Below are 24,209 nucleotides of genomic sequence, written 5' to 3'. Positions count from 1 at the left end.
GAGATTCGTCATTGATTACATGTACCTAGCTGTGAACATTTCCCTGAGTCAAAGACAACAAGTTTCGGCCGTTTCCGTACTTGATCGCATGGCTTGTGCTGCATTTGGCAAGACTCAGGCACATGCGGAGCAGCTGAAGGCGAATCTGGGGAAGAAGACCAAGGTCATGGGAAACGTTGTAAGACGGATTGAAGCTTAGTCGGTGGCTAATAACTCGAAGTCTTTTGAGTTGCCACGCTGGTATCGACGGATATGGACAAGACCTCTAATAAATTTTCTTATTAAAAGGACCAGCTGATTGGTTTGTAACGAGCTGAGGTTTCCGCTTCCGGCCTGGTGACGGTGTTCCCCGTACTCGTATATCCCACACCGAGAGTATCCGCTCCGGAAGCGTCCATGATCTCATAGAATCGAACCTAGAACATCGCCGATTGCTCTGCCGGACTCTTCGCGTCGAGCTTCATTGCGCGGCTATCGGAACACGAGACGAAACTACAATACCGTTACCTAACTAACATGCATACATAGAACGGAAGACAATTTATAGAAGCGACGCTATTAGCAAGCCAAGGTGAACATCGAAGACCGATTGGCCAAAATTCCCCAATTGAGTTTTCCAATACGAGCTCCTCTTTACCCGCTAGGCACCACCCATTCAGTCATAGATTGATTGATTGACGAGGCCTTCGTCGGCAAGCCGGAAAAGGACCTGCACAAGGGCGGCGCTAGTGCCTCGGCGGATCGAGAGATCGACAGTCAACGAACCATGTGCAAAGGTTCGCAGAGTTTGCTCTCAAACAGAAACAGCGTCATAAGCTGTTGGTCTGTTTGTTTGCTATGACAGCATTTGCATCATCATAAAAATAACCAACAGTAGTAAAACCATCGAACTCTTATTCGGGAAAAAAACAATTTGATGAAAACATCCTCGGCGTAACTGGGGTGGAGGGACGGCGAGGTATTTGTTCCGGAGCGTCTCTTCCCTTGAGGGGTAAGTGATAAACTGTGAGACATGACGCTTCGTCCATGCTTGGTAGGGAGCTTCATGTGCCGTCCACATATGAAGCTACTAAAACATGCTTCGTCTTTAACCGGGGAAACTTTCGTTGGCTAGCCGGGTCGTATATGTGGGCGTTGCGCGGTGGCTAGCAACTAGTGTCGATGGCTGTATGCTTGTATCTTGCACATCGGCGCCGTCCGTTCCCATGCCCCTGAATAAATACATGCCGCATATGTGAAGGATTTCTTTCATTCTCCCTGGGCCGGAGTAATTGATCGGCATGGACATTCACATTCGCGCGGGGGATGCGTTTCTGATAGCGCTGGAGTAACATCGTATTATACTAGCTGCAGAGATGAAGACTTTGAAATGGAGTGATTAGGACGAAGGCGATGAAAGCGAGTTAGGTGTTTCAAGACAAGGGCCGATGCAAATAGCAACTTACGATGTCATATATTGGAAATCTGACATCACTCCTCTCGTCTCAGCTCTCAAAAAGCTCCTGTGGCCTGTGTCCAAGTGGACCAACACCCACTTTGGGTTCGCCATTCTATCCACACTATGCGATGTAGCTTCGTGGCTTGCCTATACACTACTGTACAGCTCATCGAAATGGAACGATCGTCTGTTGATCGCGGGCCAGAATGTGACTGAGAACGACCGTATGACATGTCTGGCCGGCCGTAAACGATTATATGAACCCAACCGCCTCCCGTCGCCCTGGCAAGTTTGCTCGTTCTAAAAGACTTCCTGGGATAATTCGGTGCGGTTGATTCATCGGACATTCTTTATTTGTTCTTTCATTCTACCCACAGTTTGAGGGGAGAAATAGGACCTTCGTTTAGTAAGCCTCTCGTTATAAATCATACTGCATCTACAGTGGTCAACAAACTTCACAAGGTATGAGTCTATATATATAAGCTTATTATATATCCTTCGTTGGATGTTTGCACGGACTTACAGCTGACAATCACTCAAACAGCAACCATGAAGTGGACTTTGGCAGCTCTCGCTCTTCTGGGGTCGGCCTCCGCCAATCCTCTCATCTCTCCCCGCGATGATAGCTGTGCTTCATCGTATAATGGCCAGTTCGAAGTCACAATTGCCAAGGTCAACAAGCGGGATATTCAGGTTAGTATTAGATGACATCCATCCATGTTCTTGAGCCGTACTGATATCTCTCACATAGAAACGATCCTGTGATAACGCTGACGCCCTGCTACTGACACTTGAGGGTGGAATTCTCAAAGATGCCAAGGGTCGTACCGGCTATATCGCATCCAACTACCAGTTCCAGTTCGATAACCCGCCCCAGGCCGGGACTATCGTCGCCAGCGGCTTCGCTGTCTGCCAGGATGGTTCATTGGCCCTGCAAGGAAAGACTACCTGGTATCAATGCCAATCTGGAAACTTCTACAACTTGTACGACCGCAAGTGGGCACCGCATTGCCAGGCCGTCGAGATCACTATAATCCCTTGCAGTGGCGGTAGCTCTGGCGGTAGCTCCGGTGGAAGCGGCGGCAGCGGTAGCAACAACAACGGCAATGGAGGCAGCGGTGGCAGTGGAGGAGAGACCACTGTTGGCACCAAGGTTGTCCAGACCACCATTGTCACAGCCATTTCTGATGGCCAGCCGCAAGTCCACACTACCACTGTTGCCATCCCCATCTGCCAGATCGGTGACGGACAGGTCCAAGGCCACACGACTCCATGCGGCGGCGGCGGAGGTAAATCCCCTGTCACTCAAATCAGTGATGGACAACCTCAGGTGCCTCCAGTTACCCAGGTCAGCGACGGTCAGCCCCAAGCTCCTCCTGTCACTCAGATCAGCGATGGACAACCTCAAGCCCCAACAGGATCTGCCAAACAGCCAGTTACCCAGATCAGTGATGGACAGCCTCAAGCTCCTCCTGCTGTCACCCAGATCAGTGATGGACAACCCCAGGCTCCTCCTGTCACTCAAATCAGCGATGGTCAGCCTCAGGCCCCAACTCAATCTGCCAAACAGCCTCAACCCCCTGCCGTCACCCAGATCAGCGATGGCCAGCCTCAAGCTCCTCCCGTTACTCAAATCAGTGACGGCCAGCCTCAAGCTCCTCCCGTTACTCAAATCAGTGACGGACAACCCCAGGCTCCTCCCGTCACTCAGATCAGCGACGGTCAGCCTCAGGCCCCAACACAATCTGCCAAGCAGCCAGAATCTCCTCCTGTCACTCAGATTTCCGATGGCCAGCCCCAGGCACCCGTCGGAACTGGTACTGCTGCTCCTCCTCCCCCCGCTACTACTACCCAACCTCCCATCAGCGGCGGCGCCAGAGTTCTCCCTGGTCTCTCAATTGCCCTCGCCATCGCCTTGGTTGGTGTCGTTGCTTTGTAGGCGCTGTGGATGCTGTAAAGGACAATAAGTCAAGTCCTGAAAGAAGAATCTCTTTTTTTTTCGATTTCAATTATTTCAAGTTAATGCGGTACATGGTTGAATCTTGTTTGGTATGGTACATCGATAATATTGAACATGATGGAAGCTCACGAGGAAGTAATATGATATGGATTATTGCGCATATTATGTATTCTTGCAAATAAAAATAGCAGGGAGTCTGAAAATAAAAATAAATCAAATGTTGGCATCTGAAGCACATAAATTGCATGCAGTTATGATAATCATAGTAAGATGAGCGTAAGTTGTAAGTTGTGATTGTGAGGCCAGCGAGCAAAGCACAGAATCTTGTACTCTGTACTGTGCAATAAAGATTACGTAATCATGCGTATTGTTCTTGCCTTGTGCAGAGCTGCCGCGCCTTTGCATCTGATTTCTGCATACACACGCGACAGCTTGCCAATCTCCGGCAGAACAACAGCCACAAGAGAAAAATGTCAGAATACTGGAAATCCACGCCAAAATATTGGTGCAAGCACTGCTCGTGCTACGTGCGCGACACCAAAATCGAGAAAGCAAATCACGAAGCCACTGCAAAGCATCAGGGCGCCTTGAAGCGATCATTACGAGATCTACACCGCAACCACGAAAGAGAAGAGCGCGAAAAGGAAAGGGCAAAACAAGAGATTGCCAGGCTCAATGGCGTTGTCGGCGGATCATCATCGTCCGGTCCTTCGGGAGCTTCAGCCAGGGCTTCAGGACCATCAGAGTCTCAGCTGAAATCCCAGCGAGAGCAGCTGGCGGCCTTGGGGGTTGCAATCCCAACCGATTTCCGACCCGAGATGGCGATTCCCGGCGAATGGACAGTGACCAAAACGACTGTTATTGAAGAAAAAGGCGAGGCGGATGCCGAAACAAAGACTGAGGCCAAGGCAACTGGTGTCAGAAAACGCGAGGAGACGGAAGAGCAGAAGGAAGAAGAGGAGGCTATGCGAGGACTTTTCAAGAAGCCAAGGAGATGGGGTCGCGACTCAAAGACCATGCCGGACGACGAAGACGAAGACCTAGATGCGCTGCTGAGTACAACAATGCCACCCAAGACAGAAGCAGCCGAGAATAAGAGCGCAGTGAAGAAGGAAGAAGTTGCCGAAGATGACGAATCATCCAAGGCAAGAATACCCAAAGAGGAAAACGTTTCGATCAAAGCAGATCCCGACACTTCAGAGCCATCCATCAAAAGGGAACCTGTGATCAAGCCCGAGGAGGGAGAGGAGTCGAGTGGGATAACGCCGGTGGTCTTCAAGAAGCGCAAACCAAAGGGAATCCGAAGCAAGTAAAGGAACTCGGGGATTAGCCATGTGTCAGATCTGAATCTGAATCATGTCAATGCTGCAAGCCATACAACGGCGCTCTTATCAGTTGCTGCGTCTTGAGATAGCAACCAACACGCATTAGCAAGCGCGGATTGAATTGCCGGCTGATTAATCGCAACATCTCTTAGTCCAGAGTCCAGGCGAGTTTCAACTCCACAGCGCTTCAACGATCCGGAATACCCCCTCGATACCCAGTTCCGGTTCGGAATTAGGAGTTAGGTGGGGTTTATCGGAAGTTGTCTTTTCTGTTGACCCAAAGCTATGGAAAAACACGAGTTGAAACTATTGCAAAGCGGATAGTTCCTAGGCGTTTAAAGTAAGCATTCCGGCAAAGCGGACGGTTCCTAAGATCTTTAAAGTGAGAATTCCGGTGCCGAGCGCAACACCCGCTAGTGAAATCGCTCAGGTTCGCGTATCTTGCCCAAAATAGCCCAGTCTCGGCGCTTCTCAGAGAACAGAGGCTTGCTCCTCTTTTTTCCTGTTTGACAGATTATTTCCTAATTTCGACTCGACGAAACCCGAACCCCGCGAGGATGGAGCTCGAGAATTGCGTCACGGCGAGCGTTGGTCAAGCAATCAGTTGAGCCGTTCTCCGCTACCCCACCAGGGCGGTTCAGGAACCTCCAAAGACTTCAAATATCTGACAAAGCGCGCTATTTTGTCTTGTCCAACAACTTCATTTCCAGTCAAAATTGTCAAGGATCGAGACTATCAAGATGGCTTCAGGGCATGTTGACAAATGCTGTGTTGTCGGCACCCTTCACGAGTGAGTTTTCATTTTTGTTTCCTTGTAGATTTGATCTCAGATCTCATCTTGCAGCTCGGGTCGTAGCCCGTCTCCTCTTTTTTCTTGCATTGCCCCGCATACAAAATAGAGAGCGCAAGAGAGAAAAATACAAAGAGACGTTGGCAAAGACTCATGAGCTGAATCATCATTCACAATTGAAAAAATCTCATGGGTTAATCTTCTGCAAAATAAAACAAAACATGAAAAGAATCTCAGACTACTCATTAACCGCCACTTAGGGGTGAGACTACCGGCAAGGACATCAAGATCGAAGGCAACATTGACGCCTACTTGGCCACCCCCCCTGCGGGCAAGGCTCGTGATGGCCAAGGCATCCTCTTCGTTCCCGATGTCATTGGCATCTGGCAGAACAGCAAGCTGCTGGCCGACAACTTTGCCGCTCAGGGCTACACTGTCCTGCTCCCAGACATCTTCAACGGCGATGCCCTCAAGCTGAACCGAACTGGCGACTTTGACTTTGCGGCCTGGATCACCAAGGGCTCGACTGGTGACAACCCTCACACTCCCCCTGCCATCGACCCCATCATCGTCAATGCCATCAAGACGCTCAAAGATCTGGGTATCAAGAGAATCGGAGCCGTTGGCTACTGCTTCGGCGCAAAGGTAAGCGACTATCATCACCTCACCTCACCATTACGCACATCAACTCATCATGATTGGTAGTACGTGGTTCGCCACTACAAGGACGGCATTGACGTCGGCTACGTCGCCCATCCCACCATGGTTGAAGAGGACGAGCTGGCCGCCATCACTGGCCCCCTGTCCATTGCCGCCGCCCAGACAGACCACATCTTCCCTGCCGAGAAGCGCCACAAGTCGGAGGAGATTCTCATCAAGACCGGCCAGCCTTTCCAGATTAACCTATACTCGGGCGTTGTGCACGGCTTTGCTGTCCGCTGCGATACCAGCGTCAAGATTGAGAAGTGGTCCAAAGAGCAGGCCTTTTTCCAGGCTGTGACTTGGTTTGACCAGCATCTGTAGGGGTTTGTCGTTGTTTAAAGAAAGAAGAAAAGTTATCAAGGAGCACGTTGTTTTGCCGGCGCTCAGCGTAGCTTAGTTGTCGTATATAGAATGAATTCAACTATGCTGAGCTGTTCTTTGAAATTTGAGATGATGCGTTGAATCCCATGTAAATCATTAAAGATACCTAACCCAAGAATCAGTCTAATACGCGGGTGCTGGTTGTCCTCCGTAAGTAGCCCGTGCTTTAGCGCCTGGAGCTAAGCGGCAGCGCCTGTAGCAGCCCCCACAGCGCCTAGCCCACAAGCCACTTTTGGCCACATGGACCTCAATTCGAGCCACTGATCTTGCGACCATCTTGCATCCATCCATGGCCAGACATTGTCTCTCATTCTTCACAACTTCAACCGCGCTGTTGTCATGCTCTTTTGGGCGTCGAATCGTCTCACCATCAACATAGACAGCAGCAGCATGACCAACTAGAGCATCTTCCGGCATGGCCGTGACCGCAGACCCGATGAGCCCGGCGATGGCCTTTTCGGCGTCGTCGAGGAAGAACTCGTCCAACAGCCTCGCCGGGCATTACGACACAAGGGAGGAGGCGGGGACGATAGCCTACAACGGGGGCTGGGAGAATGGAAACGGGAATGGGAATGGGCATGGACTTGGGATCGGATATGAGCATAGCAACGGGCACGAACATGGAAATGGGAACGGAAATGGACATGCAGATGGGCATCGAAACGGACACCGAAACGGCAACACAAATGGCAACGGCAGTGCCAGCCCCGTCATAAACCAGAGGTCGAGCTCAAGGCAGAAGGACGTAGACATGCAGAGGCAGCGCAGCGGAAGCGGCACCATGAAGAAGACCCCGAGCCACGACAATGTCCAGAAACTGACGGCAGCTGAGATACAGCAGCTGACCAACGAGCCCAAGTCTCTGCCTGTAGCACCAGCGCCTGCGTCCAGCTTTGTCGACGAGCGCGAGGCGATTCGACAGGCGCTCATGAGACCGCCGGATATGCGTCCAGACGAGGCCTTCCGCCAGCTCCACGGCTATACCGCAGTGCCCAGGGAAGCCCGAACGCCTATGCGACGATCCGTGTCCGCCTCGAGGACCGTCTCGACGCCGCCGACGAGCCGAGATGGCCATGTGGTGGTGGTACAACCTTCCGCGTCTCCTCGACGGTTATCCTTTGCTCAGGGCCTGCAGTTGAATCTCGACGGCGTCAATGGCGGCGCAAACGGGAGCGTGGTATCGCCGCCCATCAAGACCGGGCCGCCGGCCTTTGCGACGCAACAGCCTGTCCAGCCTCCCAACTCCGGCGTCCGGCCACCCTCTCCGATTCCTCCTATCATTCCTCTCCCTCCAATGTCGATTCCCACCCATCTACAGCTCGAACTGGCCCAGCAACGCCCTAGTCCTCTCTATATACACCAATCTTACACAAACGACGTTCCGTACGAGTCCCACGCCGTCAAGTTCGAGCGTCTCAAGAATGTCCTCCTGATCCCCCCGTTCCTAGAGCGCACTCTCTACTTTGGTGCGCTTGCCTGTCTAGACGCCTGGCTACACACATTCACTATCCTGCCCATCAGGTTCACCATGGCCCTCGCCGTTCTAGTGCGGTGGTGGATCTACGTCATCTTCAAAGAGGTCAAGTGGCTGGTTGGCTTCGTCTGGTACGGCCTTGGCCGGCTGTGGAGACGAGCGCGAGCGGTTCGGGGCCGCAGGATTAGTGATGCCTCCGACAGTGGCCGCTCGCGTAGCTGTAGCAGAGCCAGCGAGGTCTCTGTCGATGGCATGTCGCCCAGCATACGGCAACGTCCGAATGGGATCCGCGCAGATTCGCGTGTCCGCAGCAGCGACACTCCCACAAAGGTGCCATCGCTTTCGGCCCGTCGCCCGGGACCAAAGTCCGGCTCGTTCCGCCATCGACGGACCAAATCGATGCCGTCCAACCTCTCGTCGTTTCACAAGGCCGATCTACTGCAGGGCGCCGTCATCATATGCAGCTCACTTGTGCTGATGAATCTAGACGCCAGCAGAATGTACCATCTTATCCGCGCACAGTCAGCCATTAAGCTATACGTCGTATACAACATCCTGGAAGTTGGCGACAAGCTGTTGTCAGCCCTGGGCCAGGATATCCTCGAGTGTCTGTTCAGCTCCGAGACGCTGTCCCGCAACTCGTCGGGTCGGTCCAAGGTTCTCTTGCCCCTGGGAATGTTTGTTCTCGCCCTGATATACTGCGTCCTCCATTCTATCGCCTTGTACTATCAAGTCATTACACTCAACGTCGCCGTCAACTCCTATTCCAACGCTCTCCTCACTCTCCTCCTATCCAATCAGTTTGTCGAAATCAAAAGCACCGTCTTCAAGCGCTTCGAAAAAGACAGCCTCTTCCAGCTGACCTGCGCCGACATCGTGGAGCGCTTCCAGCTCTGGGTCATGCTCCTCATCATCGGCATGCGCAACATTGTCGAGGTCGGCGGCCTTTCGGTTCCAGGAGCCGGTATGAACGACACTCCCACGAAAGCAGCGCCCCTCCATTCGCCTAGCATTCTTCCTCATAGTTTCACCGTTTTGCCGTCCTGGGTCATGTCGGGAGAGGTCCTGTCGCCGTTCCTCATTGTTGTGGGCAGCGAGATGCTTGTAGACTCCATCAAGCATGCGTACGTGACCAAGTTCAACAACATGAAGCCCAAGTTTTACAGCAGGATCCTCGACATCTTGTGCAAGGACTACTATACCAACGTAAGTGTCTCCTTTACCTTCAGTTTCATACCACAAACAAACTAACACTCTCTCCAAGGCCTTTACAGCTCCATCCCTCACCAGGCGTCTCGGCCTCGCCGTCATCCCCCTATCATGCCTCTTCATCCGCGCCTCCATCCAGACATACCACATGCTCCTCTCCGCCCACATCCCCATGCCCCTCCCCATATCCACGCAGACCTCCCTCACGGAAGCCTCCGCAACGCCCTCGTCGCCCGCCATGATCGCCGCCCTCAACCGCTTCGACTCCCTCATTCGCGACTCCCTTGGCCGGGCTACCTACGGCTATCCGTTTGACCACCCGCTCAATTCTCGTCCCTGGTACATATGGACCTCCGACGACGTCATCGCCGCCGTCACTATGGTCGTCGTCTTCTTCATCATTTTTCTTGTCTTGCTTATTCTTAAGCTCCTGCTGGGTATGGTTCTTCTCAAGTACGCGCGGAATCGCTACGCAAAGATGAAGCATAAAGAAGCCCTCGTCGCAGCAGGCAAGGCAGAAATAGACAATTACAAAGCTAATGGTGTTCGCGTCGGTGGTTTTGGCGAGGTCGAGGTCACGGAGGACAAGAGGCGCTGGATCAACGCCGATGTCAACGAGGGCTTGAAGAAGAGGAAGAAGGGGGATGATAAGAAGGGTGCTACTCCGGAGGGGGATTACCAGGGTGTATTTCGATATGACATGGTTGAAAAGAGGATTTGGTAAGGGGAGCGCGTTGTAGCAGTTTTACTTTTTTTCTCATTATCGGTTCCGTTTGCTATGGTTTCTTGAAGGGGTAAAAACTTCATGGGTTGGTGTAACGTTTTCAACTTATCCATTTGCATCGTCATCAGCATTAGTACATAGGCATAGCATTGAACATACATATTATCTTCACATAACAAACAGTGACCATTAAGCAAGCATTTTGAAAGAGTGATGTTCATCATCATATTGTCATTTTGTATTTTCGACTTCAAAACCAGCCTCCCAAAAAGTCCAACATATATATATTCTATGCTGTTCGAGTCAACCCTCAAGCCAACCCTTCTATTAAACGCTTCCCAATTTTGTTGTTTTTTCCCTAGTATACCCTCCTTCATCCCATCAACATATTTTTGTGTGTAACTCATCAAAAGGGGTATAGGTCATGTCTTCATGTCTTCATCGTCCAAATCGCCATTTGCTTTTTCCGCATTCTTTTTTTCATTTCTCTCATCCACGTTGCATGGCCATCACTACTCATGCTCTACTGAGATGCACTGGCCAACTGCAGCAGGTTGGGGTGGTTCGCAAACAGCTCCGGCTTAGCTCCGTACAGAGCCTGCACGGTTCGGCTGAGGAGCTGGCGAGTCTCGGGCTCGAGCTGGTCCTCAGGGGGTGAGAGGACCTTCTCGAAGATGCCAATCAGCTGAGGAGTCAGCTGCTGGACGGTCTCGTTGGACTGATCGTAGAGAGCGTGGATGGCCTGGTAGATGGGCTCGTTCTCCTCGTACTCCTCCTGGAGAGGCAGGATGTTGACAATCGCGGGGAGAGCCTGGGCAACGAAGCCAGCGTCGGCATGCTTGATCATCATGCGAGAGAGAGCACCGGCGACGTTGTCGGTGATGCGCATCTCCTGGATGGCCAGCATGGGCTCAAGCTTCTCCCAAAGCTGAGGGTAGATGGGGATAGTCTTGGCGGTGTCGGTGGAGTGGAAGACCAGCAGACCAACAGCGTAGGCGGCGTTGGACTTGGTCAGGGCATCAGGGTCCGAGAGACGGCGCATGAGGGCCTGTCCAATAGACTCGGTGTAGGGGGTGACGGCCTGGCCAGTGTACTTGATGATCTCAGCAATGGTGCCGATGGCAGTGGAGCGCTGGAGATCCTCAGTTGAGCTGGCCATCTTGAAGATGGCCTTCTCAAAGATCTGCCACAGCTCGCCAAAGTCAGGACCCAGAGAGGCAGCAAGGCCAACAATGACATCGAGAGCAGTGTCAATGGCCAGCCAGTCGTACTCGGAAGATCCGGCATCCTCAACCTCCTGCTCCTCGTCCTCGTCGCCGAGATCCAGCTGGCAAGGGTGAGAGCGGGTGATGAGAAGAGTGACGACTGAGACAACCTCCTGCAGCATACCATCCTTGGAAGCGAGGACAGCAGGACCACAGGCCTTGAGGGTGGCAGCAACGTTGCGGCTGATGTCGGTAACAACAGACCTAGTTTGCTTCGGTTAGCAAAGACACCCAAATTTCAAGATTTAGAAACAATAGTGTGATAGAATAGGAGCAAGATCAGAAGTAGATTACACGCGTTCTCAGCAAGTGCATTTTGCATCTGAGTGAGCTGGGTATAACGCAATGTTGTCATCATGCAAATGGTGGGGTGATAATAAATAGAAATAAGGCATAGGGAAACATACCGGTCGCTGTCATTGGCCCAAATGGTCATGGTAGACTCGTGGAGAGTCTGGCCAATCTTGACAATGGACTCAGGGGGAGTAGGCTTGGGGGGGATGCCAGGCTGCCACTTGGAACCAGAGCCCTCTTCCCAAACCTGGAAGACGCGGGCATAGATTCGCCAGAGAGTAGAAATGGCAGTCTTACGGCAGCCCTCGTAGTCGTGGTCGGTGAAGGGAACAACCTTCTCGATGGTCTTCTCGACGTAAGTCTCGAGGTTGTTCATGTTGCAAGAGTTGGAGATGACGTCTCCGAGAACGTCAAGGGCAATCTCCTGCTCCATGGCAACGGCGGTGGTGCCACCAGCGAGGTCTGCGAGATCCTCAATGTCATCCCACTCGTCCTCGCCGCCACTAGCAATGGCAAGGTCCTCCTCGCTGTGAGCCTTGACCTTGATGCGCTTTCCTCCCACAATGAGGTGGCCATCCTCGAGCTGGCTGGCGTCGAGGCCAGGGATATCCAGCTCCTCGTCCTCCAGCTCCAGGGAGGAAAAGATGCCCTTGAAGACACCGTCGAGGAAGTGCTCAAACTGCTCGTGGTAGACCTTGGACAGGTTGGACCAGAGAATGAAGCTGGTCTCCTTGAGTCTGGGGTTGTCGAGGCTGAGAGCCTCCTCGCTGGCCTTCATGAGGTCCATGACGTAGGGCTGGAAGGCCTCGGGGCCAACAGCCAGGGCAATACGGCCCAAGCTGTCGCAGGTGGAGCTTCGGAGGTTCATGGCATCCTCGCTGTCCTTGATCATGACAAAGTTGCCAAGAGACTTCATGACGTTCTCAAAGTAGGGCTGGAAGTCCTTCTCCATGGAAGCGGCAATGGCACCGAGAGCAGAGGCGGCGGCAGCCTTGACGCCAAAGTCCTCGTGGTCAAGCAGCTTGACCATGGGTCCAATCAGGGTAGGGCCGTATTGAGCCATGATCTTGGTGTCGATGCCGTCACCAAAGGTGTCGAGGGCACCACAGGCGCATCGGATGATGCTGATGTTGGTCTTGTCAGAAGGACCCTGAGAAGCAGACTCCAGGTTCTTCAGGACAGCCTCAATGATCTGCTGGTGGTGGGAAACCATCTCATCGGCCATCTCCTCGGCAAGGTGGATGAGGCCAACGAGGGCAGCGTGTCTGACCTTGAGCTCGGAGTCGAGCAGCAGGTTGATGATGGTGGGGAGGAGAGGCTGGAGCTGGGTGGAGATGAAATCAGGAGCACCCTCTGCAGCGTTGCCGAGGGCCAGCATGGCAGCCATACGGAAGCGCGGGTCCTGGTTAGTGGCGAAGAGAGGGAACTGCTCGAGGAGAGGCACAATAACCTGGCGAGGGGGGAGCTCGTTGGCCAGCTGGTCAATCAAGCTGATGGCGACTCTGGCAGGAGACATGTCCTCCTCATCCTCGGAGTCCAGGTCAATGACGATGTGCATAGCCTTGATCATGAGCTCAGCGCCAACATCCTTCATGGCCTGAATCTTCATGCGACGGTAAGAGACGACCTGGATGAGGAAGCCGAGAGCCTGAGAACGAGGATCGTCCTCGGCGTTGGTGTTGCCAGCCAGCTCAATCATGAACATGAGCAGGTCGCGCAGGTGAAGGGAGAGGAGGGCAGAGTCATAGGCAATGAAGGAGTGGAAGACGTCAAAGACGGTGCCGTAGCTCTCCTCGTCGCCAGCCTCAACGGTAGCCTTGAGAATGTTGACCAGGCTGGGGACGAAGCCCTGCATGATCTTGAGGGCATTGGGGTCCTCCTCGGGGTCGATGAGCATGAGGATGGCGCCAATGGCGCGAACAATGTTCATGCGGACCTCCTTGCTCTCATCGTTGATGCGAGACTGGAACAGCTGGAGCAGCTGATCAGTGTGGTCACCGAAGTGAGTAGGCTCATCCTCCAGCATGGCATAGAGAACGAAGGAGCCGACCTCACGGTGGACGACATTATCGCTGGTGTTGAGAGGTAGGAGCTGCTTCAGGAAGTCCTCGCCATCGCCAGCCTCCATATCCTCGCCCACGATGCCAGCAACCAGGCGCGCCAGAGAGTGGCGGTTGGGAGCCGACGTCTCCTTCAGAGTACCCTCGAGAAGATGGGAGCGGACGAGAGGCTTCTGGTCCTGGGACGTGGAAGACCAGAACTTGGAGACGAGGCGCAGAGCCTGGACGGAGGCTAGCTGTCGCACAGCATTCTCTGCGTGTGTAAGAGCGATCTCGATCAGAAGAAGAAGAGACTCGGGCTTGGAGTAGTAGTTCTTCTGGAGGTCGGCTGTGACGGCCTTGACCTGTTCCGTGTTGGCTGCGCAAGACAAGATGTCAGTAAAGGGTTTTCTTAGGTAGAGTAAAGTAGAATAGAATCTCCATCCTCGTTTCCAAGTCTCATCTCTTGAACCGGTATGCGCGTTCACGAGAAGAAGAGATCAAACTCCCGCGACGAGCAGGAAAAAGAAGATGCGCAGAGATAAGAAAAGTGAGGCAAAGTAACTTACGAACTTGGCTGGCCTGCAGCAACTGGGTGAGCTTTTCCTTGTCCATCCTGACTATTCGCTTGGAAGCACCGCGACCAAGAGAAATGCAAAAGATGAAGAAAAAGAAGAAAAAGAAAAAAAAAGGTCCTGTGGACGAGGTGCGAAAAAAAAAGATTTTATTTATTTTCGCCTAGAGGGGAAAAAAAAAATTAATATCCAGACTCCAACCAAGCAGGGACTTTTTTCCTGCCCCGCTTGGCCGAGGGGTCGAGTCCCCAGTTTCAAAATTGCGACCAGCCAAGGCCAGGCGGCAGCGCATTTTCACAGCCGTGAATGGCCAGTTCAAGAGCTATTGCGCCGAATTATAGCCGCCGTTATCTGGGGGTTGAAGCTGTCTGTTTTGTTGATGGAGATTTTGATGCTAAATAAGCGCTAGCTGTCTAGGTGTGTTTGACCTATTGAAAGCTCGAGGAATGCAGCAGAGAGAATTCAAGGTGAGAGAGCGTGAGATAAGAGATCGGACAACGAAAGCCAAAAACTCCCAAACCGTGGTGAATCAGAAAAAGGGAAAAAAGGACAACCAGAGAATGGAGAGCAAGCATGTCAGATTCCTGCAAGCTTATGCCAAATGATATCATCAGATTCCCCAAATCAAATTCACACCGAAAGACAAACCTCGTAGCCAACCGCAAGCTTGGTACAATCCAGCCCCGAATTCATCGCCACAATATCATCAACACTGATGCCCTCCGCCTGGGCCAGATCCCAGCACGAATCGCCCGCCGCAGCCGTGACGCTGCGCCCGGGACACTTGACGACGACCTCCAGCGGCTCCTCCGGCGCCCGGCGGCCAATGAACCAGAAGAGCACCAGCAGCGACAGCCCGACCAGGACGCCAAAGTTGAGCAGCGGCATCATGTCGTGCCGCCACGACGTCTTGGGCATCGGCGTAGTCTGCGACTCGAGGAACGGCTCCGAGTCGCTCGCATCGTCGTCGGCGGCTGGTGGCCCGGAGACTCGCGTCAGGCGGCCGTACTGGTTGCCCGGTGCGGATACCCAGAGGCTGCCGTCGACATCGCTGAAAGTGTAGACTTGAGTGTCGGCGTCGTAGCCTACGCGGGTCATGCCCCCGGGGAGGCGCTCTTCGTCGGAGTCGTAGCGAGAGAATCGAGACATGTTTTCCTACTTTGCAGATGTAGATGCAGATGTAGATGTAGTTGTAGAGATGGCAGGCCAGAAATGGCTGTCGTAAATACTAAAACAGGGGAGTGTTGAGTTTTATTAATAAGGCAACGGATATGTAGATGTTTTGATTCAATTCAAGTGTAAAACAAGTCGCGCGTGCACAAGAGCCGTGTTCTACTCATGATGATGAAAAGAAGAAGAACCGCATCGGCTCCCTCGGCCAGACCAGGAGCATATTTGAAGCAAGCACGCGAGGCGAAGCACACGACCAAGGCACAGCCCGAAACCGAATCCGTGTCAGCGACATGAAGCTCCAAAGAGCACGAGACTGTCTGTACCGTCTGTTAGCAGATTAGCTGCGGAAGAGTGTTGGAACGCTATCAGCAGTGACCCGCCACCACGTAACTTTCCTGCAGGGATCTGTGAGGTGATGTAAGAGTGAGCAGGTATTCGCACGTACCTATCTTGGTAAATTGGGCAGCACAATTACCTGATGTTGAAGAAGAAGAATGCGAACAACAAGAAAGAGAATAGGTATACTAAACAACCAAGTCATAAAATGATTAATCTCGATTTTCTCTTTTCCATTCAATCACATTTATCGTACTGCCATCGACAAAATACTATGAGACGTACGGAGTACTTGGAGGGCGCATGTCACTTACATCAAAACATCATCTCTCGCCATTATTTGCAAACATTGCTAACCTATCATTAAAAACATGCTATTTTCGTTAAACACTCAATTTAAACGCTCTACTCGTCTTGATTGCTGCTATGCACTCAGTCATCTCCCCAATATAATCCCCCATGCTCCTCCTCCATATGATCATAAATCTCATCCTCATCACTCTTCTTCCCACACGCATAACACCAATGCGTCCCACAAGGACAAGTAATATGATCACACCCATACGTCTTCTCCGTCGCAACTCCACACCCAGGACACTTTCGAATCTTCTTCTCCCCATCTACCAAATACGGCGTACATTCTTCACATATCCAATCAGCCACTTCAGCCGGCGCCCCTGCCGCACAAACCCTCTCGACGTACTTTCTCGCGAAACCGCACTCTTTGCACCACGCGTAGATCCAAGAACCGCTCTCTTCGAGCGCAGCGCGGAGCTGGCCGACCTGGTGTAGGCGGAACTTGCTGATGGCCTTGGGAGCTGGCCGGCGGCGGCAAAAGGGGCAGTTGAGGGCGGGCATGTTGAGGATGCGACCTGGGGAGTTGATGCCGTACCAGCTGTCACGACAGTTGCTGCAGATGACCTGATGGCAACCGGAACGCCCGCACGCAGGGAGAGCGTCGTTCTTCCGAATGCTCGAGAAACACAAGCTACAAGTAGCAGACTCGGTTCGTCGAGAGCGTACCCAGTGTAACAGAGACGCCCTGAGCTCATCGGGGTTGCGCACAAGCTTCCCACGGATGGTGAAGCTGCTCTCCCCAGAAGCAGGGAGAATCTCCACCTTGGTATCCATATCAGCGAGATTGCAGTTCGAGGCCGTATAAAAGACCGTCCTGCCGTTGAAGGGCTGCTGAATAGTCTTGTCCTCATTCTTCAGAAGCCAATCCCAGTTATTCTCGCTGCTCAGCTTTCGTGCCGTGGTCTCTTCCCCGACAATAGTCTTCTTGCCGGCAACACACGCAGGACACTGATACTTGGATAAGTCGAGGTCACCAGGCCGATACTCTTCTGGCCAGATAATTCGGCCCAGGCACGTGGAACACTCGACTGCAGGTGCCTTTCCCACATCCCTCCGGTAACTATTCTCGGCATTCTTGGAGATTCGGTTGGTGTGTCGACAAAAGAAGCACTTGGGACGCACCCGAAGATCATTAGGGTTGTAGACTACATACTGAGCTCTGCAAGAAGTCTGTCCGCATTCGACCCAGTACGCCTCCGATGCTTCTGTCTGATCAGCTGAGACGTTGGTCTTGAGGCGTTCCTCGTGTTCTGGCACTGTACTGCATGCTGAACACGAGCAGTCACTGCCCTCGATATCACACATGCCACATACACCTCCATGGGCCATGATGGTAACGGATCGCGGAAACTGGCACTTTTTGCATATGACAAGTGGGCCTAGGGCTACCTTTGTCTTCTCCGGAGTCCAGGTAATCTGTGCCTCAAGGGCGGTGTCGAGGTTCAGCTCAAGCATCTTGTAATCCACGAGTGCCCTGAAGGTGTCTCGATCTTTGACGGAGAGTACTCTAACCTCGTCAGAAGGGCGGGTTGTTACGCCCTCGGCAACCCTCTTCTCGTAGTCCTTATCAGCATCTAGCAAGAGGTTGAGGCAACCCATGTTCCACGTTTCAGGGATATCCAGCGTGTTCCAGTTTCCGCTGAATGCCAGTAGCTCCCTGTCCGCCGCCTCTCGCAGGGGAACGATGCCCATGCGAAGTGCGAGCGCAGCCAACAGACAGGCGGGACGAGCTCCCAGCTTTGTTCCCGGGAGGACGGCATGCAAGAGGATTTTCCAGAACTCACGGTTGTATTCCGTCTTTGCCAGGGCGAGAGGCACGCAAGACACAGCGCTCTTGGGATCCATGGTCTGGATGTGATGGGGCAGCTCGTCCTTGGTACCAACAAATGTCAGGCGAGTCAAGACCTTGCCCAGACGCCGGAGGATCTTGTAATCACACGATCTTCCAATCTCAAGCAACTCGGATCGAGTAAAATCCTGCAACCGCCGCTGCTCGCCCTCACTATCCTCCACGAATCCAAAGCCTGCTGTGGGATCCAGGAATAGCATCGGGAAGCGATCTTCAGGGGCCACGGCCTCGATCAGTGCGTTGATCTCATCAGCGTAGTTGTACGACTCAGCTAGCCACGCCTTCATTCGTGCCTTTTCATCAGCGTTCGAGATCCTGTCCACGTGAAGGCCAAAGAGTGGAATGAGCTCATCCCGCGCAGGGTTGAGCCGATCATTGCAGACAACCCGCCACAGACTTCCAAAGATGGGATTCAATGAGATGGCCGACACGTTACTCTCAATGATGGTTCTGAGCTGCCGAATGGCCATTTCCTTGTAATTCGTATCGTTGGTGTACCTTTCGGCGAAGCTCTCAACCTTGGGGCCGCGGGTCTTGATGAGGCCTGGCACGACGCCAAGGGTGACAGGCTGGGTCTCAACATTGTCGCTGCATATGCGTATAGCTGGGGTTCGTCCATAATTGCCCTTGGCAACGTACTTCTCCATGAGCTTATCTTCCTCATTGGTGGCTGTTAGGATATCCGTGGTCGACTTGTATTTTGTCAAGTACCCAAGCTGCGTGTTCGAGTCGGCGACTGCCTTTCCAAGTCTCATCCATGTAAGCAAGACACCAATAGTCAACTGGGAGATTTTATCCGACACCATGTGCTCAATCTCAAACAAATGGCCCCCTGTGACTGTGGATAGATACAGGTAGGGCGAGAGTGCGTTGACGCTAATCTGCTGGATCATGCTAAACACCACAGCCTTCTTTGGTCCAGATCGAAGTGTCCTGGCTGCTGATGTCCAGTCTATGAATAGCTTTCCGTCTTTCCCCCACAGCTTGGAGTTTGCAAGTGCCGTGCGCTCCATGTTAAAGTTGTCCCTGTCAGAGATTTCCTTGAAATGAGGAGGAGCATCCGCATACAGCAAGATGATTGTCGTTGCCTCTGGTCTCATGACGCTGTGTGCCTTTGCAAGACCCGTCTTTGTAGCCTCTGGCCAATCACCGCCGCCATAGGGTATCATCTTGCGAGCCATTTCAAGTACAGTTTCCTGTGATACAACATCTTCTCCCTGGACCTTTCCCGCGGGCGAGCACCAGCCCGACCACGCGGTAAGCTTGTCGCTTCCGTCACAGTAGTCACGGTAGGCGAGGACTCCTATTCTCTCAAAGCATCCTGTCAGTGCTGAAATGCTGATGACTTCTGGAAGAGACTTGTTGAGGGCGTCGATAAAGGTGCTCATGGACGAAGTGGCATCCATTAGCAACAGGAGGTCGAAAGGGCCCTTGGCCGCATCCTGTGATGATGCTGATGCTGATGACATCTTGGCGAATCTGGTCCTTCTGAGTCCAAGTCACAAGGGAAAGGGCCTTGAAGTTGGAATGAGGAGAGAGCTGATTTAGATGGATGATTCATTGTATGTGGACATGACATATATATAGGTACATGTATATATGCCGTTATGAGTAAACAAATAAAAGCTTATTAGCCAGAGGCGAGCCTCCCGGCAGGCGCTCCGGTTGAGTCACGCCGATCCGAACAAAGGCCATTGGACAGATTTGGCCGTTGAGTCAGTGCCGAACTTGCCTACGGGGAAGAGCACGGGGAAGAAAGAGAGTAATCCAAAAAGGTTCAAAGTTGATGTTGAGGCTGCCTTGAGTGTTGCCTGAGGCGGTGCTTTGCTTCAGCCCCTAAGCTAGTGGTACGATGAGTTAGGTCAGCCGTTATAGCAGGGATGACGGGTGTTGACATGAACGAGATTCTATCAGCTGAAAAGAAAACGCTATGCGGTGCAATTTAATTGAATCGTCTATTGGTATCGATGTGGCTATGATTCTTTATTGAATATTAATCTGCGGCGAGTCAAGCATCGTTTACGGTGGTGCAGCAAGGGATTTCCAGGTTACCATATAAGGAAATCCCCGAGCTGTGATAGGTGCATTAGCCACCATCCAATGACAAAGGCACTCTCCAACAATACAATACGAAATGGGTAGTGACTCATGATATTAAACAATAAGAGAAAGCCCCTACATCGGACCTCCCAAACAAAAAGCCCGCTTTGGACCGGCCGTATCGGGCACTCTGGTAACCCTCATCCCCAAGTCTAATTCTGCTTCAGACGTGCCTGAGTGATAGTCCTCTTCAAGCTGGCAATTCCAAAGAACACACCCATCGCCCACTCAGAAACCCAGGCCGGGACCATCGAAAGCAGCCAAACCTGCGTCGAGAATCCTCCCGCCCAAAACCAATCCGGCGAGCCACCGATCAAGCCCCCAAGATATCCCTCTCCCTTGAGCGCCGAAGCCACGAGCTTCCTCGCAAACACCTCAGTCGGCACCGTGGCATTGTTCTGGCTAAAGACCAGACGGCGCTGGAAAAAGTCGTTGATGGGCATGTAGAGCGACGTGCTGGGCAGCGCGCGGTGCTGGTGGCTGGCGATCTGAGACCGCACGGTGCCGGCCATGGCGACCATGACGCGGACGTTGAAGGGCTTGAGCTCCAGGCGGAGCACGCGCGAGTAGCTGTTGATGGCTCCCTTGGTGGAGGCGTAGACGGAGCCGAAGATGTAAGGGCTGATGGAGCTGATGGAGGAGACGTTGACGACGAGGCCTCGCGCGGCGATGAGGAGCTCGGCGAATTCCTTGGTCGTGAACATGGGGCCAAAGACGTTGGTCTCATACGTCTGCCGGACATCGTCTATCTCAATGTCTAGAGCCGGGATGGTGTGAGTCCGGCCGCTGCCAGGCTCGCTGTTAGTGAATGTAGATGACGACAAAGAGATGGCGTGTATATCAACGCTCTGAAGAATAGGGAGGCTCCTTACGCATTGTTGACAAGAACATCAAGCTTGCCGCCGGTGATGTTGGCAACCTCGGCCTTGCAAGCCCTGATGCTGTCGCCGTTGGTGACATCCAGCTGGACGGCGCTCATGCCCATGGCCGCCAAATCCTTGAGCACATCGGGATTACGTGCTGTAGCAATGACATGACAGCCTGCAAGTTCCCCAAGACATCCTCAAAGTCAGCAATTTGGAAATGCACATGTTGAGATATAAATGCGGTTGACGCACCTTTGCGATGGAACTCCAAGGCTAGAGCATGGCCAATGCCTCCGGGCGTACAGCTATAATCATCAAATGTCAGTGCTTATTAGAGACGCCCAAACACACGAGAAGTAAATGAAATATGTAAAATCAGCTGCAATTTAGATGCATACCCCGTAATGAGGACGGATTTCTTTTCTGAAGCCATCTCTGATGTTTGAATGCTGGAACGGAGATGGAGCAGAAAAAAGCTCCAGATGCGGGGGGAGAGGAATTGGGCTCGAAGCTCTTGTGTTTATCATCTAATGCCGGTGGGCTGGCACATGCTAAATCTGCAATCGATTCCGATCCATCCAATCAGGGCCCCCATTCTAGCGGAATTGGCTTGTACATGAGGTACCTGTATTCTGGAGCTTCATGTCCTGTAGAAGCCATTCTATAAGTTGTAGAAGAAGGATCTCATCTTGATTTACGTTGATGACATGTGAACATGGAATCAATCTTTAGGTTACACTGCATGAGGCGTGCAGCTAATTGGCAATAAGAAAATGTTCACTAAATCCTCTCGCATTGCAATGAAGTATATTGTATATTCTTTCTCTCAACTCCCACCATTTTCTTAGCCCTAGATCTTATTATCAGTGCGTTGAGATCGTCAATCTCATCTAGGAACCCATCTCTTGGCATCCACAGCCTTGCCCATCTCACTCAGCGACATAAAGTAAGCCATCCCATAGCCACATCATTACTAACTCATGGTCAACAGCAAAAACGGCACTTCTTTTTTCACTACACGCTTCTACCAAAATCAATCGATGGTGCGAGACATGTCCAACTCCCCAGCCGCTCAGATCAATTCCACGCAATGCACTCTGTGTACTCCATATTTCCAGAGTAGAAAAAAAAAACAAGACGAAGAGAAAAAAACAACGCCACCAGCCTTTGGCTGTATATTCTTCCAGAATCAATATGTACCCTCTTCGCAGCAATGACTCCCGGCTAACATGTAAATATAGAAACGAAGACCGCAAACCAGAATAAAACGCATACACACAAACAGCACCTGATCATGAAAATCACCTCCTCCCGTGGTCTGTAAACGGCGGTACATCCCCCTGTATCTCAACCGGCCCCAACGACTGCTGCGACGTCGTAGCATCCATCTCAAACACCATGCCCGAAGTACTGCTCGCAACACTCGCCGTCTGCGGCGGCAACTCCACGGCGCCCTCCGGAGGCGCATAGGGCCCCTTGTACGCGCCCTGCGTCGCATCCCACGTCGCCGCCGAGTAGCGGTACGGATCTGGGCTCTGCAGCGGCGACACCCACGACGCCCGCTTGGCCTCGGAGAAGGTGCTCGTGATGCCCGGCGACGGCGTCGGCTCTGAGAGTGGTGGCTGGCCGCTGAAGCGGGCTTCCTCGTTGGAATTGGGTAGTAGCATGGGGTTGTACTCCTCGCCTTGGTTCTTGGAGCGGCGGAGCAGGTAGTAGACGAGCCCTGCGATGGCGCCCACGCCGCCAAACGACGCGCCGAGTGCGATGCCGATTGTCGCGCCCGTCGACAGGTTCTCGCTGACAGGCACCGCGGTGCTCGTGCTTGTCGAAGTCGCGGTGGTGCTCGTCGCTGTGGTCGTCGCGCTCGTCGTCGTCGTCGACGTCGTCATTGTTGTTGCCGCCGAGGTCGTCGTCGTGACCTGGCCATTAACAGCTCCGTAAAACACATTCGGAGCCACGTTCAGCGGCGTATTGGAGTCCGCACACGCAGACACCATCGTCTTATACACCGGCACCGCATCCGCCTTGTCGTTCTTGCCAATGCATATGGCGGCCAGAATCACAAAGTTGCCCCAATTGCCACACAGACAAGTGTTGAGGTCCATGACGGTGTTGCCGTCGCATTTCGACGTTGTGGCAGCCTGGCTGAGACAGCTCTGGGCGCCGACGGGATAGAAGGAGAAGTCGGCGTGGACCTCGGCGGCGAGCGCTGGGGCGAGGAGGAAGAAAAGAGAGGTCAAGGCCCATAGTCGTCTGCGAGGCATTGTGGCGGCTGTGATTTGGGGGTTTGTTTTTTTTGTCCTTTTGTTTCTCGTAGGATCCAACCTCTCTCCCCGCTGTCCTGGGGAGTGATAATTATCGACAGCCTGCTGGGTTGGGTTGTATTGCGTTGGTCTGTTATGCTGTTTGTTGGTCCACCCTTGTCTATTTTTGTTTGTATGTCGTATCTGTATGCAGCAGCTCCAATGCCCGTCGTTGCAATCGTAGAGTCAATTTTGCGTCACGATAAGCTCAGTGGAAAGACAAAATAATTGAATATGCAAAAGGATGAAAACAAAAAAAGAAAAGTCTCCTAAAATTCTGGGCGAGGTTCGTATGTATGGAGTGGATTGGATTGGGCGCAGGTCAAACTCGAGGGAGGCGGTCGCACAGACGGTCCGTGGGACGTCAGATCCAGATTTAGAGTCGTATTACAGGGCAAGAAAACAACCAAGGAGGGTGGATCGTAGATGGAGCCCAGCGGAAAGCGAAAGTGAAATGAGTGAGAGAGACGGATAAAACAAAAGAGGGATGGAGAGAAGAGAGAGAAGAGCCGCAACAGAACAGGGTCAAGGCGGGCGGAGGAACACTTCATCAAAAACACCAGACACGGGACACCGCATAGACTGTGATCCGGCTATATCAATTCCCTCCTGCTACATGTACTTTTCCCTTCCCCCATATGCATATGACGGTCAGTTCCCACATTGCCCTGTGGCTGGGGCCAACCTTCGACTTGCCTCTCGGGAATGCCCTCGTTTGCGTTTGCCAATCACGCGGCGAGCCGCCCAAATTGCAGCCCAGGCCTAAGCAAGAAAAGAAGCATGAGCATGAGCACTAAAGGCAACTTTTTTCTCTCCTCTGTCCAGAGGTATGCAGGGATCGTCAGCCGCAGCCCGACGGGGCGCAGGCTCACCCCAGGTCCAGTCAGAGGCCAGAGAACAGATACGGAGCAAAGACAAGGAACAGAGTAGAGTGCCAATTTTAGCATATTGATCCATTGGGCTGCTTCTGCTTGTTGCTTGTCCACTTTCTTTCTGGGATCAACCCAAGCCGAACGAAATGTTCCGCACCTTGTGCACCCTTCTTCTCC

General features: G+C 52.7%; 12 protein-coding genes across 12 annotated transcripts; 5 read left to right on the top strand and 7 right to left on the bottom strand.

The window, feature by feature from the left end:
* Positions 1 to 426: 426 nt before the first annotated feature.
* Positions 427 to 1,337, bottom strand: M431DRAFT_523538 (hypothetical protein). Its single transcript, XM_024920548.1, has one exon. The coding sequence runs from the start codon at positions 1,058 to 1,060 to the stop codon at positions 836 to 838; it is 225 nt and encodes a 74-aa protein (XP_024770526.1). The 5' UTR covers positions 1,061 to 1,337; the 3' UTR covers positions 427 to 835.
* Positions 1,338 to 1,407: 70 nt separating this feature from the next.
* On the top strand, positions 1,408 to 2,039 carry M431DRAFT_511753 (hypothetical protein). Its single transcript, XM_024919720.1, has 2 exons — positions 1,408 to 1,900; positions 1,983 to 2,039. The coding sequence occupies exon 1, from the start codon at positions 1,428 to 1,430 to the stop codon at positions 1,740 to 1,742; it is 315 nt and encodes a 104-aa protein (XP_024770525.1). The 5' UTR covers positions 1,408 to 1,427; the 3' UTR covers positions 1,743 to 1,900; positions 1,983 to 2,039.
* Positions 1,825 to 3,412, top strand: M431DRAFT_246502 (hypothetical protein). Its single transcript, XM_024913750.1, has 3 exons — positions 1,825 to 1,900; positions 1,983 to 2,131; positions 2,190 to 3,412. Exons 2-3 carry the CDS (start codon positions 1,988 to 1,990, stop codon positions 3,375 to 3,377), a joined length of 1,332 nt encoding a protein of 443 aa, XP_024770524.1. The 5' UTR covers positions 1,825 to 1,900; positions 1,983 to 1,987; the 3' UTR covers positions 3,378 to 3,412.
* Positions 3,413 to 3,868: 456 nt separating this feature from the next.
* On the top strand, positions 3,869 to 4,711 carry M431DRAFT_19652 (hypothetical protein; the record flags this gene model as incomplete). Its single annotated transcript, XM_024913269.1, has 1 exon — positions 3,869 to 4,711. The coding sequence occupies one exon, from the start codon at positions 3,869 to 3,871 to the stop codon at positions 4,709 to 4,711; it is 843 nt and encodes a 280-aa protein (XP_024770523.1).
* Positions 4,712 to 5,463: 752 nt separating this feature from the next.
* On the top strand, positions 5,464 to 6,536 carry M431DRAFT_8894 (hypothetical protein; the record flags this gene model as incomplete). The annotated part of the gene is made up of 3 exons (XM_024923962.1): positions 5,464 to 5,513; positions 5,774 to 6,158; positions 6,219 to 6,536. The coding sequence occupies 3 exons, from the start codon at positions 5,464 to 5,466 to the stop codon at positions 6,534 to 6,536; spliced, it is 753 nt and encodes a 250-aa protein (XP_024770522.1).
* Positions 6,537 to 7,347: 811 nt separating this feature from the next.
* On the top strand, positions 7,348 to 10,003 carry M431DRAFT_94685 (hypothetical protein; the record flags this gene model as incomplete). The annotated part of the gene is made up of 2 exons (XM_024924611.1): positions 7,348 to 9,276; positions 9,335 to 10,003. The coding sequence occupies 2 exons, from the start codon at positions 7,348 to 7,350 to the stop codon at positions 10,001 to 10,003; spliced, it is 2,598 nt and encodes an 865-aa protein (XP_024770521.1).
* A 462-nt stretch (positions 10,004 to 10,465) lies between these two features.
* On the bottom strand, positions 10,466 to 14,482 carry M431DRAFT_246458 (hypothetical protein). The gene is made up of 3 exons (XM_024913749.1): positions 14,171 to 14,482; positions 11,676 to 13,980; positions 10,466 to 11,472 (listed from the first exon to the last, which is right to left on the bottom strand). Exons 1-3 carry the CDS (start codon positions 14,214 to 14,216, stop codon positions 10,527 to 10,529), a joined length of 3,297 nt encoding a protein of 1,098 aa, XP_024770520.1. The 5' UTR covers positions 14,217 to 14,482; the 3' UTR covers positions 10,466 to 10,526.
* Positions 14,483 to 14,806: 324 nt separating this feature from the next.
* On the bottom strand, positions 14,807 to 15,325 carry M431DRAFT_485547 (carbohydrate-binding module family 50 protein; the record flags this gene model as incomplete). Its single annotated transcript, XM_024916297.1, has 1 exon — positions 14,807 to 15,325. The coding sequence occupies one exon, from the start codon at positions 15,323 to 15,325 to the stop codon at positions 14,807 to 14,809; it is 519 nt and encodes a 172-aa protein (XP_024770519.1).
* A 690-nt stretch (positions 15,326 to 16,015) lies between these two features.
* Positions 16,016 to 19,385, bottom strand: M431DRAFT_511747 (hypothetical protein). The gene has a single exon (XM_024919719.1). It carries the CDS (start codon positions 19,358 to 19,360, stop codon positions 16,118 to 16,120), a length of 3,243 nt encoding a protein of 1,080 aa, XP_024770518.1. The 5' UTR covers positions 19,361 to 19,385; the 3' UTR covers positions 16,016 to 16,117.
* Positions 19,386 to 19,825: 440 nt separating this feature from the next.
* Positions 19,826 to 21,431, bottom strand: M431DRAFT_511746 (hypothetical protein). The gene is made up of 4 exons (XM_024919718.1): positions 21,256 to 21,431; positions 21,110 to 21,162; positions 20,864 to 21,032; positions 19,826 to 20,777 (listed from the first exon to the last, which is right to left on the bottom strand). Exons 1-4 carry the CDS (start codon positions 21,288 to 21,290, stop codon positions 20,144 to 20,146), a joined length of 891 nt encoding a protein of 296 aa, XP_024770517.1. The 5' UTR covers positions 21,291 to 21,431; the 3' UTR covers positions 19,826 to 20,143.
* A 727-nt stretch (positions 21,432 to 22,158) lies between these two features.
* M431DRAFT_8888 (hypothetical protein) lies at positions 22,159 to 23,121 on the bottom strand (the record flags this gene model as incomplete). The annotated part of the gene is made up of 1 exon (XM_024923956.1): positions 22,159 to 23,121. One exon carries the CDS (start codon positions 23,119 to 23,121, stop codon positions 22,159 to 22,161), a length of 963 nt encoding a protein of 320 aa, XP_024770516.1.
* Positions 23,122 to 23,275: 154 nt separating this feature from the next.
* Positions 23,276 to 23,800, bottom strand: M431DRAFT_246379 (hypothetical protein). The gene has a single exon (XM_024913748.1). It carries the CDS (start codon positions 23,709 to 23,711, stop codon positions 23,430 to 23,432), a length of 282 nt encoding a protein of 93 aa, XP_024770515.1. The 5' UTR covers positions 23,712 to 23,800; the 3' UTR covers positions 23,276 to 23,429.
* Between the last annotated feature and the right edge of the window lie 409 nt (positions 23,801 to 24,209).

This window comes from Trichoderma harzianum (assembly GCF_003025095.1).
Source record: "Trichoderma harzianum CBS 226.95 unplaced genomic scaffold M431scaffold_13, whole genome shotgun sequence".
NCBI classification, from domain to species: domain Eukaryota; kingdom Fungi; phylum Ascomycota; class Sordariomycetes; order Hypocreales; family Hypocreaceae; genus Trichoderma; species Trichoderma harzianum.
This window is presented reverse-complemented; position numbering and strand designations above follow the sequence as displayed.